The sequence below is a fragment of the Triticum aestivum genome, chromosome 1A (genome assembly GCF_018294505.1).
Source record: "Triticum aestivum cultivar Chinese Spring chromosome 1A, IWGSC CS RefSeq v2.1, whole genome shotgun sequence".
Lineage (NCBI taxonomy): Eukaryota > Viridiplantae > Streptophyta > Magnoliopsida > Poales > Poaceae > Triticum > Triticum aestivum.
Genome location: NC_057794.1, coordinates 495,031,752 through 495,057,871, shown reverse-complemented (window position 1 = coordinate 495,057,871; position 26,120 = coordinate 495,031,752). Strand labels below are relative to the sequence as shown.

The window sequence follows — 26,120 nt, the reverse complement described above, 5'->3', positions numbered from 1 at the left end:
TGAAATGCCTATTAGGGTGTGACTTAGTGAAATAATTTGACGTACAATTGCTGTCTGTACTCCACATATCCTTCCAGTTTTTAATCTAATTTTAATTGCTAAATCTAAATTTGTTGCAGTAAATTTTTGAATGACAAAGAACTTCAGATTTGACTGAGTTAGACCATCCTATGTTAATTAATATGCAAATTTCTTGCTCCTCTGTAGATACTAAGGTGACATAGTTATTTAGTGTTTTATTTCAGATTACCTCCATTCTAAGTTTCTGTAGTAGAACAGAAATTTAATAAGATATCACGTGATGAAGATTGCTGTGTGTTGCATGAAGCTGCACCGAGGTGGGAGGTAGCACAAGTCAAGGAGCAGTACTCCGGCTGGTAGCTGCTATGAAGCTTACCATCTCATGGCTGAGGTGGGTTTGATTAAATTCATGATTTCCTTCTCTTTCTCATGCTCAGATCTGCCTTTGTGCTGTCTAATGTGGTGCGTCATTTATTTACCTTTTGAGTAAAAATAAACAACATGATAAGATTAGCAGAAGGCAGGCCAATTGATTGGTTTATGGTCAGATCTACAGAATTACCCTAGATATACAACTTAAAACAACACAAGTAGATTGGCAGAAAGCAGGCCAAAATTGATTGGTTTTATAAATAAATAAGGATTATATAGAGCTTACAACTAAAGTTACTGAACTGTGTAAACTAAACATCAGGAAAGTGGTAATTTAGTGGACATGCTCCAAAGACCAGACAGGGGAAGAGATGAATATAGTGGACACTAGCATTATCCCTTTTGTTCCCATGTTATATGAGGAGAGCTTAGCCTTGTCCCCCCCCCCCCCCCCCCCCCCCCGTTTTTTGATAATGTGATAGTTCCCCTTCGTCCCCCCCCCCCCCCCCCGCGGGCGACCGAGGGGCTCCAACACTAGCCGCCGATTCACAGCTCCTTCCTCTTCCTCCCCCCCGTCGCCGGCGTGGTCGGCGCCGGACATAGCCTATGTGTGCGACTGCGGCGGCGGAGGCACTCCTCCTCTCACAGGTCATAGGGTGATGCGGGGCCCCATGGCTCAAGGGTGTGACCCCGATCTAGACTGCGGCGGCGCGGATCTGGTTCCTGACGGCCCAGATCTGGACTATGGAGGCGTGGCGGCCGGCCGACGTTCTAATGGCGGCTGTGGTGGCAGTGTTGGCGACGACGATGGCTGTGGCGCGGCGGAGTCGAAGGCAGCGCAGGTTGCGGGCGCGGCGGCCTGCCCTGTTCGGGCGGCGGCGGCGCGCCATCTGCCTTTGGATTGGCGGCGACATGGAGGAACTGGTGGTCGCGTTGGTGGCACCTCCGCTTAGATCTGTTCCGACCGATGCATCCGGCGGTGGTGGTCATCTCTTCCATCAGAGGTGGCCGGCCTGCGGCTGGGTTGTGGATCTCGAGATTCATCATCTAGTACCGGCTACGAGTCGGGGAGACAGTTGCTGGTGAAAACCGAGCCGTTGGCGGGTGATGGCAGCGTTTTGCGTCGTTATCTTGATGAAGGCATCGTCGTGTAACTGTTGTCGACCCACTCGTGCTACTTCGGGGGAAACCCTAGGGTCTAGTCTTCCAGATCGGACAATGACGGTACTACGGGGCCGTTTCTCTCTTGAAAGCATCGTTTGTGGAGCAGCGCTGGAAGACAGAGGTAGGAGGAGCGGCTTCGTCTTGCACGGAGCTTCGGTGGAGATGTCAAGTCATGCTTGGCCAACAGGTGCTACCTCGGAGTCGGATTCACTTCCCGCCATGCAGAAGAAGGTTGAAGTTCACTGGACAGGAGCTTGAAAATGGAGGGGGTGAAGTGGAGTGGCTAGGGTTTGATTGGAGGTGCAGATAGGGATGAATATATGTGAAGTCAAGGTGGGCCAGAGTGGGTCGGCGTCGACGTGGCGCGCGTTCGGGCGTCCCCATATCTACCCTACATATGGGATAGATATGGGGTTGCCGGTCAGCCCAGACGTTTGGGCTGCGTTTGGGGCAGACGGGTGGGTGGCTTGTTTCTATCCGAGCAGGCCGCCCGAGCGTTTGGACAGATATGGGACCTCTGGTTGTAGATTTTCTAAGGAGGAACTACTCGCTGGGTTCGCAACCGAAGGAGGCAGGAAGCAAAGCAGGTTATACTGGGAGTAGGTTAGAGCGGCACACACCAGAGAAAGAGGAGGACAAGGCGGGTTGGTGAGCTGAGCCATTGCGGGGAAGGACATCGACAATGACATCGGGAGCTATGAGTGAAAACTACACAACATGCGTGAGCAACAATGAAGGTTTGGGAAGGAAGAAATAGAGAGAGAGAATGAGAGATGGGGAGAGGGGATCTCACCGCCTCCAGCTCGAGCTTCCCGTTCAAGACTGCTCCTTCTGCAATAGACTTTCGCTCACCATGCTTCACCTGCTTCCAGCCCGGCCTTTGTTACATGTGTGTAGTCGTCGTTGCCATCACAGGTGGGGCTCTTCTTTGTATGTTTCATTTTTTTTTTAAAAAGGGGGATTCTCCGGCCTCTGCATCAGAAAGATGCATACGGCCATCTTATTAACCAAATAAAGAAGTATCAACATGGTTCCAAAGGTCTTCAAAAGTAATAAAAAAATACAGAAAGCTCACACAGAGCCAAATAAAGGCTAGAAACACCAACTAGCCAAGACAAGATGCCACATCCGGCCGGCTCAAACTAGATAGGGAAACTAAATACCTATCCTATTACATGACCGCCATCCAAACCGGTTGAAGATATCCCGAGCTACCATCTCCTAGCGGAAAGACCCAGTAATCAAATGCTCCCAGGCCTCCGTCTGGGTGAGTAGCGACCACGAACGGTCAGTGCGTAGTTCGGAATATGACCTGCAAAAAATGTATACATGATATTCTGTTAAAGACCAAATCATTTCTGCAAGTCCAGATAGTCCACAGCAAAGCACAAACTCCAACCCGAATATGTCTCGCTAAGTCAGGCTCAATCCCATTAAGCCATGTCCCAAATAACGCATTAACAGAATTCGGTGGATTGATATTAAAAGCAATGTGGACCGTCTGCCAAAGTACCTTGGCCAATGGGCAATCAAAAAAGAGGTGTTTGATAGTCTCATCCCGATCGCAGAAACTACACCTAGTAGGTCCTGTCCAATTACGCTTTATCAAGTTGTCCTTAGTTAAAATAACTTGTTTATGGACAAACCACATAAACACTTTTATTTTCAAAGGAATTTTGACATCCCAAACATGCTTAGACGTAGGAATGGAGTTCGAATTAATAACATCAATATACATTGATTTAACCGTGGATACTCTAGACTTAGTCAATTTCCAGCGTAATTCATCGGGTTGTTGTGAAAGCTGGACGTCCATCAGTCTCCTAACTAGACAGAGCCATTCTTCCCAACGATTGCCCGCTAGCGTTCGTCGGAACTGGATATTAAGGGGGGTAGATTGAAAGACCGATGCGACGAATACCTCACGTCGTTGAACAATGCGGTACAAAGACGGATATTGGATGGCCAAGGGTGTCTCGCCGAGCCAAGTATCCTCCCAGAAACGTGTACTCGAGCCGTTTCCAATAACAAACTTCGTCCTATTAAATAAGGCATGTTTGACTTTCACTAGGCCTTTCCAGAAAGGCGAATCGGTCGGCCTGACTGTAACCTGGGACAAAGTTTTTGTCTGGAGGTACTTGCTGCGAAGGATTTGAGCCCACATAGCATCAGTCTCCGATGAGAGCTTCCACAGCCACTTGCTAAGAAGGCATTTATTCTTAACTTCTAGATTCTCAATACCTAGACCCCCTTGGTCTTTCGGTCTACAGATGATATCCCATTTAGCAAGCCGATATTTTCTTTTAAGCTCATCACCCTGCCAAAAGAAACGCGATCGATAGAAGTCCAGTCTCTTCCTAACACCAACTGGGACCTCAAAGAACGATAGGAGAAACATTGGCATACTCGTGAGCACCGAATTAATCAGGATTAATCGGCCTCCGTATGACATGAGCTTACCCTTCCAGCAACTCAGTTTCTTCTCAAATCGGTCCTCGATGCACTTCCACTCTCTGTTTGTCAGCCTACGATGGTGGATTGGAATCCCCAGGTAAGAGAAGGGTAACTCTCCCAACTCGCACCCAAACAATTGCCTATAAGCATCCTATTCATCTTTGGCCCTACCAAAACAGAACAGCTCGCTCTTATGAAAGTTAATCTTTAACCCGGTCAATTGTTCGAAAAGGCATAACACAAGCTTCATATTTCTAGCCTTGGCCAAGTCATGCTCCATGAAGATGATTGTATCATCAGCGTACTGAAGGATGGATACACCTCCATCAATAAGATGAGGTACCAATCCACCTACTTGACCATTTTCCTTAGCCCTTCCTATCAAGATTGCTAACATATCCACCACAATGTTAAACAAGATAGGGGACATCGGATCTCCTTGTCTGAGGCCTTTATGTGTCTGGAAGTAATGACCTATGTCATCATTAACTTTAATTCCCACACTACCTTTTTGCGTAAATGATTCAACCTGTCGGCGCCAGGCTTCATCAAAACCTTTCATACGCAATGACTGTTGGAGGAATGGCCATTTGACCTTATCGTACGCTTTCTCGAAATCCACCTTAAAAATTACTCCATCTAATTTTTTGGAATGGATTTCATGGAGTGTTTCATGCAGGACGACCACCCCTTCAAGGATATTTCTGTCCGGCATGAAAGCAGTTTGGGACTGTTGCACCACAGAATGCGCAATCTGTGTGAGTCTGTTAGTCCCGACCTTGGTGAAAATTTTGAAACTAACATTGAGGAGACAGATCGGCCTGAATTGCTCAATTCTCACAGCATCCGTCTTCTTAGGAAGCAGTGTGATAGTCCCAAAATTCAAGTGAAATAATTGAAGCTGTCCAGAGAACAGATCATGGAACATAGGTAGTAAATCCCCCTTAATAATGTGCCAGCACTTTTTATAGAACTCTGCCGGGAATCCATCCGGTCCGGGAGCCTTATTGTTTTTCATCTGTGCAATAGCATCAAAACCTCCTTCTCCGAAAACGGGGCAACCAGAATATCATTATCAGCAGCTGATAGCTGAGGCACGTCCTCAGTCCTGGACTCATCGAGGGACACACAATTATCCTCCGGAGGTCCAAATAACTGCTTATAATAGTCGGTAATATATGTTTTTAGGTTATCCTGACCTAAAATAGTGCCCTCGTCTTGCTCAAGCTGAAAGATACGCTTCTTTCTGTGCTTGCCATTAGCTATCAAATGGAAGAACTGAGTGTTCGCATCCCCTTGGACCACTTTGCGGACTTTAGCACGCAAAGCCCACTTCAATTCTTCTTCGCGAAGCAGTTCTTTCAGCCTCTTCTCCGCCTCATTTTTAACCTGAAGCTGGGCTGGCGACAAGATATTGACTTCGGCCTGTATGTCCAGGGCCTGTATAAGAGTAAGGAGTCTATCCTTTTCAATATTATACACACCACTGAGGTGCTTATCCCAACCCCGTAAGAAACTTCTTAAATGCCTAATCTTATTCTGCCAACGCTCTATAGCATTCTTGCCTCCTACACCTCTATCCCATTCCCTGGCGATCAAGTCCAAGAACCCCTCACGTTCAAACCAAGACATCTCAAAGGAGAAGGTATTCTTGTTCCCCACATGGTTCGGCTCCCCTGAGTCCACGAACAATGGGGTGTGATCAGATATTCCCCTCGAAAGAGCTTGCATCGTAACCAGAGGGAACTTTTGTTCCCACTCCACGCTCGCAAGTACTCGATCAAGTTTTTCATAGGTTGGGTTTGGTAGAGCATTAGCCGAGGTGAACTTTCTACCAGAAAGCTCTATCTCTCTCAGATCCAAGCTTTCAATAATGCTATTGAACATAAACGACCATCTGCCATCAAAGTTATCATTGTTCTTCTCCTCTCTCCTCCTGATGATATTGAAATCACCTCCAACTAAAATTGGAAGCTGTTCTGACCCACAGATTCGAACAAGGTCCGCCAGAAACTCCGCTTTAAGCTCAGGCTGTGCGGCACCATAAACCGCCACCAAAGCCCAGTTAAAACCATCTACCTAGACCTGACTCGAAACTTCACCGCGAAGTCTCCCATCACGACACTTCGGACTTCAAGCGAATTGCATCTCACACCTAGTAAGATACCACCCGATCTTCCTCGCGGAGGGAGGCAATGCCAATCGAAATCAATACCACCCACAAGAGAAGAGAGAAACTGGGGCGCAAAGTTATCTCTACCCGTCTCCGATAGAGCAACAAAATCTAACCTCTGCTCTAGAGCTTCCTCAGCTAGGAATCTTCTTTTAGCCAAGTCCTTCAGACCTCTGTTATTCCAAAAAATTCCTCTCATAGATCATCATGGAATTTTTTAGTAACTCGAATCCTAGCACTCCTACGAACTGCGGAATCGGGATAGATCTTCCGTTTCCACTTACGCTTAGGTTTACTAGGCTCAGTCGCCCGGTCCTCATAACCGGGTTCACATATATTACTAGCCTCATTCTCTAGGGGTACATCATCTTCCTCAGAGTCATGATTGGGGGGTGCTAGATCCGCACACAGATTATCGAGCACTCTAACCCCTAGCGCATCAATCTCATCATCATTCATTGGTTTAACTGTTGCAAGATTACGAATAGCCTCTAAGGCACGTTCCACCTCCAAATCTAATAGATCATTCACCGAATTGGTAATCTCACTATCCGTAGCACCTAGTGAAACCCCTAATTGGTTTGCATTATTTATAATCTCCTCATTAGAAAAATGCAATAGGGAATTAGATAAGTTGACGGACATACCAGAAGATAAAGCAGCTTCCTGAAGCTTGGCCGCCCTCATAGCGCACCGCTGCTGCATATCATCAACCTCAGGGATGTCGAGGATGCGAGCACTCATCCGTCTCCCCGCGGAGATAGGGTCCGGGATCCCGCCAAACGCGACAACCTCCTCTCTAGTGAAACCTGGTATAGAGTCCCTCAAAGGGTCTACCGAGGTTACCAGAGAAGGCGTCGGCGGGCTCCTGATCCCCTCAGACGGGTGCCCCACACCAGGGCCCCCGGCCATGTGTGCGAGCGAAGAGGGGATAACGGGGGACACCTGCCCGCGCCCTCCTCCCACCCCAGCCGCCGGCTCAAACGGCTGAGCCATCAGCGAGGGAGAAGCAGTCCTCCTGACCGTCGGGGAAGGAGGAGCCAGGGCCTCCTGCCCCAGCACCCCCCAACGCAGCTGCTGCCGCGGTGGTTACTGCCACCATCAGAGAAGCAGGAGCTAAGGGCGCCTGCCTCGGGCTCCCTCTCCCAGCACCGGCCGACCCCCTCGGGGCCGGCGTCACCGACGCAACCGAGGTCGGGATGGGGATGGGAGAAGACGGGGCCACCTGCCCCGAACCCCCTCCCCCACAACTCATCGCGCACGTAGTCGCCGACACCGGAGTCGCGTCCACGTGAGGCGCCAGGACAAGAGAAGCACCCTCCGGCCTCCTCACCCTAGCCCCGACCAAAGTCCTTGTCGGCCGTCCAGCAGACAAGCAAGCATCCCCCTCGAACTCCAACAGAGGGAGCGTGTGCTCAAGGTAATCATCAGAATCTACCCGGTCACTCCATAGTCTGGGAGGTGCCGAGGCTGGCTCAAAGGACCCAAAACGCATAGTAGTCATGGGCACCGCTGGTGATGCTGCGGGCTCAACCCCGGTCCCATCCCTAGGCGACTGAGCTGGGTGAGAACCGTTAGACCCCTCTCGCGTGGGCTCATCTGACGGTGACCCCTTGTCCCCCGCATTGCCATCTCTGTCGTGCATGTCAACATTGTTACCATTAACCACATCAGCAAATAAATCAGCGTCCTCAAACTCGATCTCAAGCGGGAACACCTCTCCCCTATAGGTCCAGTTGACCTTATCAGGCACGAACTCAATACCCAGAACACTCACTAAAATCCGGGCCACCCCCTGGGCACGTGTGAAAGCCATATCCACTTTTTCTGTCTTCCCAACCATGATGCCCATACTAGCCACCACTCGAGCATCCTGCAGAGGCTTAGATGGAGCCCCTAAAAACCGCAACCAGACCTGCGTGAGCGGCTTTCCCTTAGGCTCAACCTGCTTCCACTCGTGGAACTCCAGGATACACTTAGTACCGGGGACTCTACACAAGCCAAAGTTCAACAAAGTAGGAAAATCAACCTTGAAAACCCTGTCCTCGATAGGCACCAATTCCCATCTAAAATCCCCGGGAGCCAGCTCCTGAAGCCTCCTCACAATCTGTGTCTCAGTCACCGCGCCCTGGGTCGCTTTCACAATCCCGGTAGTCAAACTCAGGGTATCTTCCGGGACCTCTCTCGCCGTCAGGGACTCAAAAAACATGAGCTCAGCACAATAGACTCCATAAATATTCAGCGTCGGGGGCAGGTCACGCAACAACGGGCACTCCCCGGAGTCATGTGCAGGCTTGCCACACGACTCACACAGCTGGGCCACACACTCAGCAATGAAGTGGCCCTTCTCACCACAATGGTAGCAAATCATCCTCTCCTTCTTACGCGCATATTTGGACGCCCTCTCGGCATCAGACCTGTCGGTAGTCTCATCCATCGTCCCAGTCTCAGAAACCTCAACACTGGCCAAGGCGTTCACCACCTCCATCGCCTTGGGAGGAAGCTCAGTGGCAGTATGGCCAGGCTCCACTGTAGACGCTGCAGGATCAACTGCCCGGGGCGGGGGCGGTCGGCGAAATCTCCCACGGCCCCCACCCCGACCACCACGATGACCACGAAAGCCTCCTCTCTAACGGTGATCCGGGCCGGAGGCCCCCTCGACAAAACCACCTGCCGGGCCGAGAAATGGTCTCTCAGCCGACCCGTCTCTTTGCCAGGCATATCCACGACCTCCTCCTGTAGAAGAAGATCCTCGGTGCTGTTCGGCACCATACGCATCATACCCATCATCCCCCCACTGGCCTCGGGGCGGATCCTTGGACTCTCTGTTATTTGTCTGAGACGGACCGGTCCGGTATTGCGCCGGCCTCGCAACGTAATGGGGTGGAGGAGTAGCCCGAGGTTGATTGCCCGAGGGCGCCGGCAAGCCCCCAACAGGCCGAGGCCCTCCACCATGGACAACCGGAGCCACATTGGACGCGCCCGGCACAACAGGCCGAAGCCCTCCGCGACCCGCAACCGGCAGAGCAGGAAGTGCAGCGCCCGGCGCTGGGGGCCTCAAGCCGCCCCGACCAGGAACCGACTGGACGGGCACTTGCCCCGGAGGCCTCGCGCCCACGGGGCCAGCACCTCGCCCCGGGTTGCCCTGAGTAGCGCCCTCGCCCGCCGGCGGCCTCTGGGCAGACGACGTCGGGACTCCTCGTCCAGCGTCCACCGTCGGTGGCGGAGCTGTCCCGCCCCGTCCCACAGGACCGGAAGCGGCCTTCTTGGCTGGCGGCGGCGCCACCCCGCGGCCGGCCATGTCAGGCAGCAGGCAGATCCTCCTAGCCCGACATAGACTAGAGGCAGGAAAACCTCTCGTGCCGTGCCTACGAACCCTAGGGCGAAGAGGCGGCTGCGCATGATCGAGAGAACAATCACGCTCGTACGTGCATGGCAACGCAATAGGTGGAGGAGAGTGGCCCGGTCCGGCATGGGCCTCATACCCATCTTTCTCTGGCCCAACATCTCACGGACCCGGTCCACACCGAACCGGCCCAAATCCACCTAGCAGCTGAGTCAATCGCTGTGATCTCGTGAGCGAGATCGTGGTCATCGCCGCTGCCATCACGGGCGCCGCCGTTGCCGGACTACCTGCGCGCTGCCTCGTGTTCTTCTTGTTCTTAACAGTGATCCAAGACTCTGGCCTGATCATATCGAATAACGTGAGATTCGGAAGACTCACCTTAGGTATGGGTCCCTTCCATGGTCTGAGCGCCGACGCCGCCGTCTTCCGATGAACTATGCGTCGGATCATCTCATTCTTCTCGCCCGCGTGAAGACCGGTACGCGCCGGATTGTCCAGTGGCAGAACTTGATCGATCGTCATGGCCACTTCATCTTCGCAATAACCTGCATGGAATAAATCGCAAATGAGATCTGAAGGTGTTGGTGAGGGCGGCGCCTCCGCCGGGGATGCACCCCCATCGTCGTCCGCGTCTTCTTCGTCGGACTCGGCGAGAGCCCAGAACCGCCCGCCGACGCGCCGGCGATCACCGGCGGCGGACGGCGCCATCGCGGTCGGGTGCACGGACACCTTCAGTCGCCCGCCCAGTTGCATTCGGTCACCGGCGGAAAACACCTCATGTAATGCTGCTTGGGTGACTTAAGAACCCTTATATCGTTCGGTTGTTGTGGCCTTCTCTCTAAATATTTGCACACACACAAAAGACACGAGAAATATGGGCTCCCAACAGGGCCGGCCCTGGGGGTATGGCGGCGGGGCGATGGCCCAGGGCCCAGGCAAGGAGGGGGGCCCATGACAGAGTATATATCTGTATTATAGCCCAGCAAAAAATAGGTAAAAATAATACAAAAGAACTAGAGAAAAGAAATAAGATGGGCTAGACCCATCCGATAGCTAGCAAGCCATCGCTGATCGATTAACGAACGCGAAGTCGCGAAGCGACACCGTGACTCACGCCAGTTGGCAGACAGACGACTGCTCGTTTTCCTTTTCCTTCGTAGGTTAGGTTCGTCAGGCGCCGTGACGCCCGTCGGCCTCCTCGCTCCGTCGCTCGGCGCCTTGCCGTGTCATCCTCGCCTCGCCTGCCGCTGGCCCGCTGCCCGCTGGAGCTGCACGCGCGGCACGCCGCACGACAGGCCAGCAACCCAGCGGCCCGGCCATCCGGCATCCGGCAAGGCGGCACCGCGGCAATACGTATACAAGTATACATCCGACTGGCGACTACAAGTCTTGAAGTCTGCAATGCGGCCGTCCCCAATCCCTAAAGTACGTTTGAATGTTTCCATCCATGTTCCTCAGTTCCAGTCCATCCCCCAAACCCTAATTTGACAATTTCAGTACTTTATTTATTCTTTATTTAGTATTTAATTACGTATTCAACTATACATCCATGATCCATCCTCCAATTTCAGTATGCATGAAGTTTTAAATTTTCTAATTCAATCAATCATTTTTTTTGTCATTCTATGTACATGTCTAGGGTTCCAAGCATCCGATGTATAAATTCCTAATTCTTTGTATCCTCTTTTGATCTTTTCTTCATGATTTTAGGACATTAGCCTGCCATGTTACCTAAGAAGAAGCAATTGTCGGGTGCTGAAACAAGAAGGAAAAAGAAAGAAAGTGATCCGAAAATTCTACCATTGAAGGATTCTTTGAATAAGTTCTTTACATCTTCAAGCAATGTTGATGTCATTGAAGAACAGGGGCAAGAAACTACTCCCGAAGAAACCTTTTTTGAAGCACTGAAGTATTATTGTTGTCGATGGAGTCAGTCTAATTTGGTTCTTATTTGAGGTAATTAATCATGTCATGTTAGTTTCATTTTGCGATTTTTTGGTATTATTGTTGTTGATGGAATCAGTTCGAATTTGGTTATTATTGTTCTCGATGAAGTCATTTGAATTATTATAGTCAAATTTTAAACTAAAGATGTGTGACTAAAAGTTACTCTTAATAAGTCATATATATAACACACACGCATACATATATATGGTCTTAGGATTTAGGATATAGGGGCCCATGTTATCGAGTTCGCCTAGGGCCTCCCAAAACATAGGGCCGGCCCTGGCTCCCAAAATTATAATTTGTACCACCTATCAAACTGATGTCGAACAGAATGTACCAATAGTTTGACCAGCAAAACGCCTAGACTCGCCCGTTTGATCACCGTTCCGGTTTTTTAAACTATGCTCCCACGAGCCCTTAGCACTTTCTCCGCCATAACCTAACTTTTCCTAGCCCTAAAGAAATAACTTTTCCTCGACGTACTGCATGAGCACAGGACATCAATAACCGAAAGAAATGGAACAGCTGAACGGTTTACACCTAACCCATCGATAAAGCCTAGAGAGAGAGAGACAGCCGGCAAAAAAAATCCAGAGAGATAATGTGGCTTACGCGTCCCGTCGGCGTCGCTCCTCCAGCGAGTTCCCACGACAGGCGTTGAACGGCTCTTTTCTCGCCGTTACGCTCGCCGTCGCCGTGCCGCGGCTGGGCCTAACGGCAGCCAGCGGAAAAGCGCGGGCGTAACGGCGAGTCGAACGGAGAGATGCGCCCTCCGTCCACAGCGACTCTTCCCTCCCTCCCCTCGGCGGCTACGCGTCCCTCCCCAACCTCCCTATCCCCCACGACTCCACGAGCACACCACAGGGGGCTGCACCAACCTTCCGCGCTGTCTTTTCTCCCAGCCTAGCCGACACGGCGGCGGCGGCGGCGGGAGGAAGGCAAGGATCTCGACCTTTGCTTGAGCGCCAGGTGAGCGTCCCTCCCCCCTCTCCTCTGCTCCCTGCCGCTCTCATGGATCTGGGCCAATCGGACGCGCCGTCACTCTGATTTGGCCGCGCCTGTTTGCTTGCTCCCACGGTTTCCGCTTTCGCCGTAGCAGCAACCCGGTGCTGCTCCCGCGGTCCTGCCGTCTCCCCATCCCCGCTAGGCAACCCCGAGCCGAGCACGCGGGCTGCGCCCGCTGGCGCCGCCGCGGAGCTACCCCTAGCAGCCAGCCAGGTCGGTTCGTTGGAGAAGTACTGGTGGTATTGACTTATCTGATAGTGGTGCTGTTTAGCATTCGACTTGGCGTGGTTCAGGAGCTTGCACGAGCTAGCTATTTTCCCTTTGTCAATTCAGTCATTCACTAAATAGTTAGGTTTTCTTGTGCGTTGTACTAATGTTTAGACGTCCCTGTGTTTCTGGCATGTGAGCATCTTCTGGTTGTCTGTGGTATATCAAGTTTGTATCAGTCTGCTCTTACTCATTCCGACGTTCTAATAGATCCAAGGGCCGAGTTATTTAACCCTGTTACAGCTTTCGGTTGAGTCACATAGATTTAATATGTATGAGTTTTGATAGCAACAGCTGTTTGAAACATGCGTTCTTTAAGATTTCCCCATTGTAAGCGGTACCAAAAGCATGTCAGATGTCACAAGATTAAGATGTTAGGATTCATCATAATGCATTCAACAGTATGAACTCAAAGATGTCACACATAGACACAAGCTATTGGGAGAGTTGTATCCGCACAACTACTTAAAGCATCTCGAATTCTAGATACAGCTATAAATCCGAGCCAATGGGGGTACCTACCTACTGCACTCATAAAACTGCAATATTGTAGAATGATGTGGGTGGTGTTTATAGAAAAGCTTATGCAGAGTAAGTAATGCTTCTATTGATTTTTTTTCTTCATGCTGCTTGAACTCTATCGATAGCCGATTTGTGATGTATCTGCCTAGTGCCTACTGTACTTGCTACATGTGTTTGCTGTTGCTGTTAGCAGCTGAAATTTTATATACTAGCACAAAAATCTTTTCGGAAAGCAATTCGGATTTCATGGAGGTTTGAGATGTTGATTTTTATGTGTTCGCCTTAGATAGACAATGCCAATAATGATGGACCATGGCTGTGCTGTTGGTAATCGACCCCTCTTATTCTTCCCTTCAGGGACATGTTTTCATGTTTATGCCCTTTGGTTTCACTGTATAGCTATAGCCAGTGATTGGTGGATTGTCTGATTGAGAATTTGAGATGCTTATGTACAAGTTGTCAAAAAATAATTCCCAGAATAGCTGAAAGATCGAAACAGGATAAGATGATAAGAGTCTTATACCTTTGTCTATCTTTTTGTCTAAATTTGAGATGCTTATGTACGGATGAGTTTTGCCTAAATTTGCGTAATGATCATCTGCTTTCTTTTGGACCTGTTTCTGTTTGTGCAGAATTTGGTGGCCAATGCCCAGTTCATATAAAGATTACAGTACAGCAACCGATCCTGTGGAACATGGAACTTCAAGTCCGATAGTAAAATAGCTTGCTCTTGTTTCGCGAAGGAGGTTAAGACTGCTTCTACATTCTGAAGACTCCTACTGAACAAAATGGTCCCTAATGGTAATGGAAACCTCAAAGCTGATACTCAACAAGTAGAGTCAAAGACATCAGAAAATGATCCCGGAGTCACAGATGTCAACAGTCTTTCCACTCAAAATGTTTCAAAACAGGGAAATCAACGGAGTGGGTGCCTCAACTTTGTGAATCGCTTTTCTAGTGGTGCCCACTTTAAGAAGCTGGGTCCTTCTCCTTCAGTCAAGTTTCGACAGCTTGCACTTCAGCGTGATGATTTTTCACGTTCAATCCATTCTGACAACCATGACAATCACGAACATTTTCGATTAATCAGGAAAATTAACTGGGGTCATCTGTGGGCAATGGGCAAGGATTGGATAAGGCAGCCCCTTAACATGGCCCTTTTTGTCTGGATTGCTGTTGTTTCTGTATCTGGTGCAATACTCTTCATGGTTATGACCGGGATGCTGAATCATGCTTTGCCTAGCAAATCAGAAAGAGACGCCTGGTTTGAAGTGAACAACCAAATTTTGAATGCATTATTCACACTCATGTGCCTTTACCAACACCCGATGCGGATCTATAACTTTGTGCTCTTGTGTCGATGGGACCAAAAGGACATTTTAAGGCTTAGGAAAGAATACTGCAAAAATGGGACATATAAGCCTAATGAGTGGATGCACATGATGGTGGTTGTGGTCTTTCTTAATCTGAACTGCTTCGCCCAGTATGCCTTGTGTGGTCTCAACATAGGGTACCGCAGATCTGAAAGGCCTCCCCTTGGTGTCGCCGTGACTATTTCTTTTGCATTTGGGGCTGCGTTATTCGCTAGTGTGTATAACATTGTGAGTCCTCTTGGGAAGGATTATGATGCAGAGCTGAGAGAAGGTGATCCAGAAGCACAAGCCGGGGTCACATCAACTGAAGGCGCCAGGCCAGCAACTTCAGGGAGGTCACTTGAGAGAAGATACTCTTTTCTTCAAAGCGACGAGCGCCGTTTCGTGGAGAGCAGGCCTGAGTGGGTCGGCGGGCTATCAGATTTCTGGGACAGCATAACCATTGCATACTTGTCAATTTTCTGCAGCTGCTGTGTTTTCGGGTGGAATGTTCAGAGGCTTGGGTTCGGCAACATGTACGTCCACATTGCAACATTCCTGCTCTTTTGCCTGGCTCCGTTCTTCATCTTCAACCTGGCAGCAGTCAACATCAACAACGAAACCCTGCGAGAGGCGCTGGGGCTCACCGGCATCGCGCTGTGCTTCTTCGGTTTGCTGTACGGCGGCTTCTGGAGAATACAGATGAGGAAGAGATTCAACCTCCCTGGGAACCCCTTCTGCTGCCGTAACCCCGACGTCACGGACTGCTTCCAGTGGCTGTGCTGCTGCTCGTGCTCTCTCGCTCAGGAGGTGAGGACCGCTGATTACTATGACATTGCAGAGGAGAGGTCGTACAGAGGGCAGGTAAATGGGGAGAGTCAGCGTGTGATGTCCCCATTGGCTCGTGAAGACGGTCTGCCGCTTTTCAAGTCAACTCCAGCCTCGCCGTACAGGAGCAGCACAGGCACGGCTAGTCAGTCCATTTTCATCATGGAGAGCCCATCAGCTCCGCGGAGGTCGTCCGGTGCGACCCCTCCCGGTTCTTCTCCGGCAAACGGCGGCGACAGGGCGATGAAGGCGCCTGCTCCATCTGTCTTACACAGAGAAGGTGAAGATGAATCGTAGCATGTGGCGGCCCAACAATTGGCTTGTCATGAGGGGTCACGAATCTTGCTCAGTCCATGGAGGTGGACCTGTATATTTGTTGTAAAGAAAATTTACCACGCCTCTCTTCATCCGTGGCTGAGCTTTTCTTTTTCTTTTCGGGTGCCGATCGCTCTTCCGTGAGATGCATAGAGTATTCAGTTCTGTCCTGTTCTGTTGTGTAATTCTGTAGATTTCTGCAGTGCAAACTCTCTTTTGAGATGGAATGGCGTGGTTGGTCTCCGTGTGTTTATTACTGTATTGGGCTGGAGGCGTCATGGCTAACAGCTGAACGTGACGCTGCTATCGGTATGTTCTAGTATAACCTTGGAAAAGAAGTTGTTTCAGCTCACTGTTTTCTTGCGCAGGAGGCTGTTGTGCTCAACCCTGCCCTCAAAGTACATACTGTATGTGTGGTGATGAGCCCATTTCTTGCTCACCAATAAGGAATCGGACGACCATTTCACGTCCATCGAACTCCTCCATCCGGCGGGACGCACGCCACGTACGTACGTACGTTTGACAGCTTCAGCACCGTCAGTCCATATCATTTCATCATCTGACGCACAGAAGAAAATCGACACATCTCCACGCCCTGCCGGGTCAACGAAAGCCACACTCCAGCATGCATCAGACCAAAGATGGCTAGCATTGCACAAGTGTGATTCACTTCACCCAGACCGGTTCCTTCTCGTTCTCGCCCTTGTCGATCGGTTCAACCGTTTTGACACGGGAGAGAGAGCAGCGTAGCGTCTCCTCCTTTCACAGTCCACCTCCAACGTGCAGTGCAGTGCAGAGCGGCCTGCTCGCTCCTCCTGCTTCCCCGCGGGAGGCAGCTTCCCAGAAAGTTTTTACCCGGTGAGGTGAGGGCCACACTGACCGGCGACCGTCGTGCTGGCACGCACCCAGGCTGGCTGGTTGATTTCTCTCCGACGACTCCTCCTCGTCGTAGAGCTCCATCTCTCGTGAACGAACCGTGCGTTGATTTTCCCTGCAATGTCTCGTCTCGTGAGGCTACACACACATCCACGGACGGAGTTTTTCTTGGACATGAAACATTCAAAGCCTCTCCGGGCACGTCAACCATGCACGTCGATCACGCGTCTATACCTACTTCGCCGTGCATCTTGGAGAGATTTGTCACGCATCACGAGTCTGACGTGGACGGGGTGTGCCGGGTAAAACCGCTGGCTTGTAAACTAAGCCTCAAGTGTGTCTGGGCAAATTCGGCGAGTAAAGTTTGCAAGGTTACTTAGAGCAACTCCAACGGGGCGACTCATTTCGTCCGCTGGCGTCCGTTTGAATCGGCGCGGACACAGAAGTCGGCCTAACGCGCCGATCCAAATGGACGCAAACCCATTCCCGGTCCATTTTTGAGCCGGAGTTGCGTCGGTGCGAACATAAAACAGACGCGCGCGCGGGCCTCCTCCTCCTCCGGGCCCGCTGGTCGGTGGCAGCCTCCACCATTTCCCTCCATCCGCCCCCCTCCCGCCCGCGCGCTCCCGTCCCACCCCTTGCCATGGGCGACGACGTGCTCGACCTCGACGCCGCCACCGGACTCGCCTTCCTCGCCTCGTCCGGCATGACGACCGCCCCCTCCGGCAAAGGCAAGCCTCGCGCCTCCCGCAAGACCGCGGCCGCGCCCAAGCCGAAGAAGGTGCTGACGCACGAACAACGGGTAAGGGAGTCGGCCAAGAGGAAGGGCCGGAGGCACGCCGCAAGCGCGAGGGATGAAGCCATCGCAGCGGCCGCCGTCGCCGCCGCCGCGCAGCAGGAGGTCACCAACGCCCGTGTCGTGGCGGCAACGAGGGAGGCGCTCTATATGCTAGGGTTAAACCCTAGTCAGCACGACCTCGTCAACGCCGTCGTGGCCGCGACCAGCACCGGCTCGTCTGCGTTCCCTCGGATGGTGCTGCCTGACTCGCCCCACGCGTCGACTTGCACCCCGATGCCCGGCTTCCACGTCTACCCGCAGGCGTCCCGCCTCTTCGGGGAGTGCTCGCCCGAGGTGAGCGTGGTGGCGCCTTCCACGCCCGCGCCGGCGCCCATCGACCTCAACGCCACACCAGTGGCCGGTGGCTCGTCATCCGAAGGCGCGAGGAAACGCGCGCGGCAGATGCCGGCCAACGTGCAGCCGGGCGCACACAACCTGTTCGACGGAATGTCGGCCGCCGGCGACGAGGACTACATGCAGAACCTGATCTTCGAGGCTGGTGCGCCGGGTGAGACACAAAGCCAGGATGGCCGAGGGGCGTTCACGCCGTTCCCTGGCTACGATCAAGATCAGGCGGCCTTCATGCGTGATCAGGTCGGTATGGACCTGGACGGCTTCCCACTTGACCACGACTTTCCGGAGGACTACAGGCAAGAGGAAGAGGACGCGTGCGACATCTAAGAGGTGCCTTTGTTCGAGGACGAGCTCGCCAACCAAGCCGTCGGGCCGAAGCCGAAGCGCAAGAGCAAGCGGACCAAGGCATACACGGCGGCCGAGGACAAACTTCTTTGCGAGTGTTGGAGAGACATTGGGCAAGACCCCAAGACGGGCGCCGAACAAAAGCATTCAACTTTTTGGATTCGTGCCCACCGTGAGTTTCACGAGCTCAAGAAGTTTCCGCCTTTACCAAATAGTGAGCACGCGCGGGTGGGTGTCCATTTTGAAGCGATGGAGGGTGATACAACAAGAGTGCAACAAGTTTTCTGCCACTCTTAAGAGCGTCAAGGCCCGCCCCGTGAGCGGCATCGGCATGCAAGACATGGTATGCTAGCAAGCCGCCCTCTTTTGTGTCTTCAAGTTTATGCTTGGTGTTCATTTGCATACCATTTGCCAATATGCTTGCATGAAATGCATTTGTAGGTATTTCAAGCTTTGGAGACATTCAAGGTCCAACACAATGGCAGGAGCTTCAACCTCTCCCATTGCTTTAGGGTCATCAAAGACGAGGAGAAGTTCAAGGCGCAATATGCCGCCCTCAAGTCGCGTGGGGAGAAGCAAGCCGTGGAGGAGGTTGGGGACGGCTAGAAGGCACGGCCGCGGGGGAAGACCAACTCCAAGAAGGAGGACAAGTGGGATGCGGAGGAGGCTTGAGATGGACGCGGAGAAGCAAGCCAAGATGCTTAAGATGGAGGCGGAGAAGCAAGCCAAGATGCTAGAGATTGAGGCCGCCAACACCAAGACCAAGGTGAAAGAAGTGGCTCTCGCGAGCATGATGACCGGGGTGGAGATCATGAAGGTGGATCTCAACACCGTGTCGCCAGGAAGAGGCCGTGGTTCGAAAAGATGCAGGCCGACATGCTCAAGTTCAACGACGAGTGATCTCGGGGCGGCGAGCGCCGTCCTTTTTTGTATGCCGGCAGGTGTGCTGGCATGACCACGGGGCCGCGTTGGCGTGGTCGAACTTAAGTCCCATCCCTTTTTGTGTGTTGGCATGTGTGCCGGCCGTTGGCGAGTGCGCCAGCATGAACTGTGTGGTGATATTTTTTGAAGCTGGCATGGTGCTGGCATGAGACATGGCCGCTGACATGATATATAACCGCGGGCTTTTTTAAAAAATTGAATGCGGACATGAAATTGGTCAGCGCGTTGGACGCACTGCCGATCTAAATCTAAAACAGGACGGCTGTCGGACGGGCAACCGATCCAAACGAACAAAAAACGAACAAACGTGTCGTCCGTTTGGATCGACCCGTTGGAGTTCTCTTACTTCCTAGCTTCAATCCGCAGTAACTGAGCAGTCAGAGAAGGGGTCAAGCCCTCACCATAGCTCCATACATACCTCATTCCATCCAGAATAATTGGCCATTGTGACTTTCCCCTTGAAAACAAAAATTCAGGATATACCGGGAGTGCAGTTTTGTCAATCCGAATCGTGGAACCAGTCATCAACTGATAGTACAAAATTCATATCATCGGCTACACGAGGGGCATAAGTTTAAGCATCCGAATACCGTATTACTCGATAGCTTTGCTAAGTTAGCCAACAATTATTGGCCGAAAATAAATTTATCCGACCATCGCCACGGTTTAGCTAAGGCTTGTCTATTTCTAAATTGCCCGTAGTTTTCTTAAATCGCAATCACCTTTCTAATCTTTGGGATCAATTTCAGTCCATTCTTCTGGATTTCAGTACATGTATAACCTAGAGACTTAATGTTGCAAAGCACAGCTCCTTGTACGGAGAGAACTCGTAATTTGACCTCCAACGGTCAGATCCAGCAACTACATATTTGCGTTGCCCCTTTTGCTAAAGGCATCACCATCATGCTTAGCTCTGACCTCCGCTGCTTAGATTTGGCAACAAGGGTTGATATCCTCCGGGATGAAAATGTCGGAACTAGCTTTCACTTGTTGGATGCACTCTTTCCGGGTGGAAACCCATGATCCAGTCGGATAGGCAGTGTCGACCTCCACCCGTCGTTGCCTAGTTCAAGCCGTTGGTTCGAGGATTGCTTTGGGGTTGATAGCCCTTGTTCTGACATCTAGCTGGACCAGCTAGTATGGGCGTGCGAGCGGTGATTTTTTCTGGAAGGCGTTGTCTTGGAGCGCTGCACCCTTTGTTTGTGACTGTATAGCTTCTAAATTTTGTAGTAGGATTTGGATATGTTGTCGCAAGGCTTGTCCTAGGCAGATGGCCTCGGATTTTCTTCTTTTATTTTTGTTCACGCCGAGTTGATCGGCCTTAGTGCTTAGCTTTGCTTGCCATTGTTTCAATAATTAATAATATATTATCGTGTGCATAATCTGACACAAAGGCTGAGGTATTTCCTCCCTTTTTGAGAAAAAACATTGATATGGATGCACAATCTCCTTCTTAAAGACCGCGCTTAGAAAGATGTGACTTATAGGGTCATAGACAGGGCAATACCATGTATAGTCAGACCTAAGGGTTAGCCTAACTCAATTGTTCTGCTCATTTGTCCCTTTTGTATCACCAAACAAGAATTTTAGGAGAGTTTCTAGCCTAGGTCAGACCTGGTTACACCAATGCAAGTTTCCAAATTGATAAAGACGATTATTATTCTCAACCTAGTTATTCATTCTGAACTGATGGGCGGTCAGCTGGAAAAGTTTAGAGAGTTTTAAGCCTAGGCTAGGCATGTGGCTAAATACCTATATTTGCGCCCTTTCCTCTCACCCATCCCCAATTGCAAGATGTTTATTGTCCTTTTATTTTGAAACCAAAGCCCTAAGGGTTGTATCCATTCAATGAGAAGGGGATTGCCCGGTCAATTAACAAAAAACCGGTACAATACACCCACAAGATAGCCACCCATGCGACCTGGTTGTCCAGTAAGAGCCGGATACACCATCTAAGAGATAACCTTCGCCGAGGTTGCCAGAAATCCTCATCGTCATCACTTCTTTCCGACCAAGCAACTTTGACTTCACCGTAGAAGACAAACCAAGAGCGTTCAGCGTGATCTCAAGAGATCCACGCTGACTTATGCCATATAAACGACTAGAGGCGTTGAGGATGATGAAGCTCAGACTTCGATGACAAGCCTTGAAGGGGGACAGAAGCACATCTTGCACCTACATTGGCAGGCATGACCATTAAAGATTCCTGAATCAAACCTACCTTTTGTACGGCAACATTGCCACTATGTCACCTCTCCAGATGCATCTCCGACTTCACCTCTAACAAGAAGGCGTGAGAACAAACCCATGGACATGCCAGGCAGTCGACAACAAAGAACATGCCACTACCTAGCCCCTCTCTCCACCATCATCATTTCACACGGGTAGCAATGCCAACCACCCGCATCATTGGTCTGGCACCTGCCAACCATGATGTCATGCATGTACAACTCTGGGAAAGCATGGAAGGGACCGACGCTCCAGGGAGGGAAGCGATATGGGAACGATGCGGTCGCCCGACCGTGCGACAAGACCATAGGGTTTCACTCAAAGACACATCCCCTAAGAGTTGGAAAAGGTCGGAGAGCTCCATGATGACGCCCGCGGGCAACGCGCCGTCGACCGATTTATATTCAACTGAAGGTTTCTGCTGTCATTTTGTAGTCATGGTTTTATCATATATTTCACTTTATATACTCTTCTACTAATAACTCGTGGTTTTGTGTGTCGTCTAGATTAATAATAGGTTGAAAGATATGAATTTCTCCCTTTCCATAGAAAAAGGAGACAGAGATGTTGTAGTAACATTTTGGTCAAATTGCATCGGTGCTACAGTATTTCTTTTGGGTGCCAAATGTTTGAAAACCGAGAATGAACCGACTTATTTTGGAAACAAAGTGTTCAGTTAACAATTTTTAGCTCCCAGCAAAAAATTTATATTTAACAAAACTTAATTAACTCCCAGCAAGAAATGAGCTTAATGAACACTGTCAAGACAAGTCTCCCGGTCGCCGCAAAGCGATACTGAGATGTGGCTTAATTTAACTAATCAACGAGCGCATTGTGGTTGGCCCAGGCCATGATCCCAGTCGACAAGAACTAGTCAGACAAACGATCCACGGCCGTCACTCCCTCCGCCCACCCAAAACTGTACCCGCCTCCGCACAGCCCCCTCCAAAGAGGTCCCGCAACCCGCCACGTGAGCCACCAAGCGCACTCCCATTGGTGGGTATCCCATCCTTCTAACCATCGCGCTGGTCGTAGCCGCCAGTCAAAGAAGCATTGCTTTGACCAGTCAACGGTCAAATATTCAAACCTCTATATAGGCCTCGGCCGGTCCTGTCCGGAGAGTCATCTCATCACCGTCGATCGATCCCATTCCCAGCTGCGCGCGCTCTTTGCTCCCCTTCTCCCTCTCCGGCCGTCTCCCTCGCCGCCGGTGACCTCGACGGCTGCAAGCTAGCTAGCTCCGGCGCTGCGCTGGCCAACTCGGGACCTGTCGCGCTCGCCTTCGCAACGAACACCTCGTTCTCTGCTGGCGGCAGAGGTGGATCAAGGCTGTCGATACCCATGGCCATGACGCCGCCGTCCTCCTTCCCGCCGGCGTCCCCGTCGTCGTACTTCAACATGTCCTCCGGGTTCCTCGACTCGCCGGTCCTCCTCACCCCCAGCGTAAGCACCGATCGAGCAGTTCATCGTAATCATCCCTCCCGCCGTGCCGCGCATGCGTGCACTGCAACGGTGCAAGTGGCTTATTTCAAACATGGAAGCTGACAGATGTGGGTGTGCTTGTTTCAGCTATTCGCATCGCCGACGACGGGCGCATTCCCCTCGCACCAGTTCAACTGGATGGGGACGCCGGAGAACGACGGCCTGCAGGGAAGCACCAGCCAGGACGAGCAGCGGCAGTACTCCGGCTTCACGTTCCAGACGACGGCGCCGCTGCCGGCGGTGACCACCACGACCGCGTCCTCCTTCCTGCAGTCGTCCATGCCCATGGCTCAACTGGTAAGACCGAATGATCAACTACATGCAAAGTCACTCGTTAAGAGAACGACATTTTGACAGTTGACTGGAAGATAGACGACCCCGGCTTCTTACTTGGAATATTCAGGCCCACTCATAATATTTTCTTTGTACTTCTAGCCCACATAATTTAAGCCTACTCAGAACATTGAGGCCCGCTCAGCGTTTGCCACACTTCTACTGTAGGAGTACTTCTACCCCACATACTATTTTTTCTGATTTCCTAAAAAAAAAACTAATGTCATCTCCTGACTTGTTCACAATATGTGACTTGTCTTCACATGCCTTTATGCTTATCAGGTCAAAAAAATGCACACACGCATTATCTCTTAATATCATTTGGAAATTAAAACACTGTAGTCAACGCTGTCACACTCCAAGCTCAAGTCAAAACCATTGTACCAATTGTGCCCGTGCACTTGTACTACATGATCTCTAATATATTGTGCTACTGTAGGTGGGAGACTCGTACGAGCAGCAGCAGCAACCGTGGAGCTACCAAGACACGGGCATGAACGGGGGCGCGAGGCCGGCCGAGTTCACCACGCAATTCGAGCCGCCGACCACGTCGACCATCATGGCGACGACGGCGCCCGACGTGCTCGGGAACGGCGCCTACAGCGTCCCGGTGCCGTCGGGGACGGCCGGGTACCGCGTGCAGAGCCGGCGGCCGTCGTCGGACGACGGCTACAACTGGCGCAAGTACGGGCAGAAGCAGATGAAGGGGAGCGAGAACCCGCGCAGCTACTACAAGTGCTCCTTCGCCGGCTGCCCCACCAAGAAGAAGGTGGAGCAGGCGCCCGACGGTCAGGTCACCGAGATCGTCTACAAGGGCACGCACAACCACCCCAAGCCGCAGAACCCGCGCCGGGGCTCCGGCTCGGCGGTGTCGTCGTCGTACGCGCTGCAGTGCCACGGGGCCAACGACGCGTCGAGCGACGCGCTCTCCGGCACGCCCGAGAACTCCTCGGCGTCCTACGGGGAGGACGAGACGAACGGCGTGAGCTCGAGGCTGGCCGGAGCCGTCGGCGGCGGTGATGATCAGTTCGACGACGAGGAGCCTGACTGCAAGAGATGGAGGAGCGACGGCGAGGCGACGATTATGGGCGTCGGCAACCGGACGGTGCGGGAGCCGAGGGTCGTCGTCCAGACGATGAGCGACATCGACATCCTCGACGATGGCTACCGGTGGCGCAAGTACGGGCAGAAGGTGGTCAAGGGCAACCCAAACCCGAGGTACGTTCGAGCTGAAGGTTTACCGAACTTCTTGAGATGAAGCACGAATGTTGGACACGTGTGAGCTGACATGCACGGCTTTGCCTTTCTCTTCTCGGCAGGAGCTACTACAAGTGCACGACGCCCAACTGCCCGGTGCGGAAGCACGTGGAGCGCGCGTCGCAGGACCTGCGGGCCGTGGTCACCACGTACGAGGGCAAGCACAACCACGACGTGCCGGCTGCGCGCGGGAGTGCCGCCGCAGCAGCACGGTACCGCGCCGCGACGCTGCAACCGGCCGCGAGCTACCTGCAGGGCGCCGGCGGCTATTCCAGCCTTCGCCCCGACGGGTTCGGCGGCGTCGACGGCGGCGGCGCGCCCGCGGAGATGAGCGGGTTCGCGCTGTCCGGGTTCGGCAACCCCTCGTACTCGTACCCGAGCATGCAGGAGCAGCAGCAGCAACAGAGCGACGCGATGTACTACGACGCCTCGAGGACCAAGGACGAGCCGAGGGACGACATGTTCTTCGGCCACTCGTCGATGTTCTGACCGGAAAATTCTCAACGACACCCATCGAAATCAAGGAGTAGGATTGTTCATTTTTATCTTTTTTTGGACTGTGTGTGCATAGGTCTCCGGTCAGGTTAGTTCATTTTTTTGGAGGCCCGGACAAGGACATGACTGCCAGAATGGTGGTGGCACATGGCCTCCATTTAACACCTTGCACAAGGAAGATTAGTAGCATAGGGAATAAAGTAGAGGATCCATTTAAGTTTTTTTCGGCAGTTTGACTGCCTTTTATTCTCGGTGAAAATTCGTTGTAATCATATTAATTTTACCCTTAATTTTAACACAAGCTTGAATGATCTCAGTCTAATGTATCTCGGGTTTGGGTTATTTTAACACTGCCAGTATGTATCCGCGTTATTTTGTGGACAAGATAAATATACTCTAAATGATCGCCGCCCGTGGCGGAGTCCATGCCCCACGTCTTGTTTTCCCCATGTCTGGCAAACTCACCAGCCATGAGCCCCGGGAAATGAAACTGCAGGAGGGGAAGAGTAGAAGTGGCCTTCCTGGGACCAAGCCACGATGGTGTCCCATGTGCTACTCTTCCTCACCGGAGTCCGCTGTATTGACGGCGCCACACGTGGATGGGTCAACCTTGTGGTCGTCACGGTCGCCTGCGCCTCCTCTTCGACCACCTCCGTGTCGATCTCCATGAACAGGGTGTCCCTCTCCTCCCTCTCCTAAGAAGAGATTTGCCTCTCATCCCAAGAACACGCCATGGCTTCTCTGCACAAAAACTCGATAAAGGTCTAAAGAGATTTGGTTTTGTTATTTGTGAGAAGAAGGAAGGCCTTAGAGCGGTATATAAGAGGGTTAGGTCGCAAGATTTCGCAAGCTAAAGGCAGTTGGAAAAGATTAGGAAACAAACTGAACGAAACCGGATCAAATCAGCACAAGATCATGCCTTCCGAGCGAAGGAGGGCGCACGGTACAAGTGCTTGTGACCGCACCGCCTCCTTTTGCCAGCGTTCAAATCATCTAAAACGAAAGACAGCCGATGGTATGAGCGCTATGTTGGGGAACGTTGCAGAAAACAAAAAATTTTCCTACTCGTTTCACCAAGATCATCTAGGAGTTCATCTAGCAAGGAGTGATTAGATGCATCTACATACCTTTGTAGATCGCGAGCGGAAGCGTTCAAAAGAACGGTGATGATGTAGTCGTACTCGACGTGATTCAAATCACCGA

The 26,120-nt window shown here is 51.6% G+C and overlaps 2 protein-coding genes across 2 annotated transcripts; both read left to right on the top strand.

The window, feature by feature from the left end:
* Positions 1 to 12,239: 12,239 nt before the first annotated feature.
* Positions 12,240 to 16,118, top strand: LOC123059986 (uncharacterized). Its single transcript, XM_044482550.1, has 2 exons — positions 12,240 to 12,446; positions 13,904 to 16,118. The coding sequence occupies exon 2, from the start codon at positions 14,060 to 14,062 to the stop codon at positions 15,746 to 15,748; it is 1,689 nt and encodes a 562-aa protein (XP_044338485.1). The 5' UTR covers positions 12,240 to 12,446; positions 13,904 to 14,059; the 3' UTR covers positions 15,749 to 16,118.
* Positions 16,119 to 22,490: 6,372 nt separating this feature from the next.
* Positions 22,491 to 25,230, top strand: LOC123059977 (WRKY transcription factor WRKY24). The gene is made up of 4 exons (XM_044482545.1): positions 22,491 to 22,793; positions 22,920 to 23,129; positions 23,605 to 24,383; positions 24,485 to 25,230. Exons 1-4 carry the CDS (start codon positions 22,692 to 22,694, stop codon positions 24,909 to 24,911), a joined length of 1,518 nt encoding a protein of 505 aa, XP_044338480.1. The 5' UTR covers positions 22,491 to 22,691; the 3' UTR covers positions 24,912 to 25,230.
* The last annotated feature ends 890 nt before the right edge of the window (positions 25,231 to 26,120 follow it).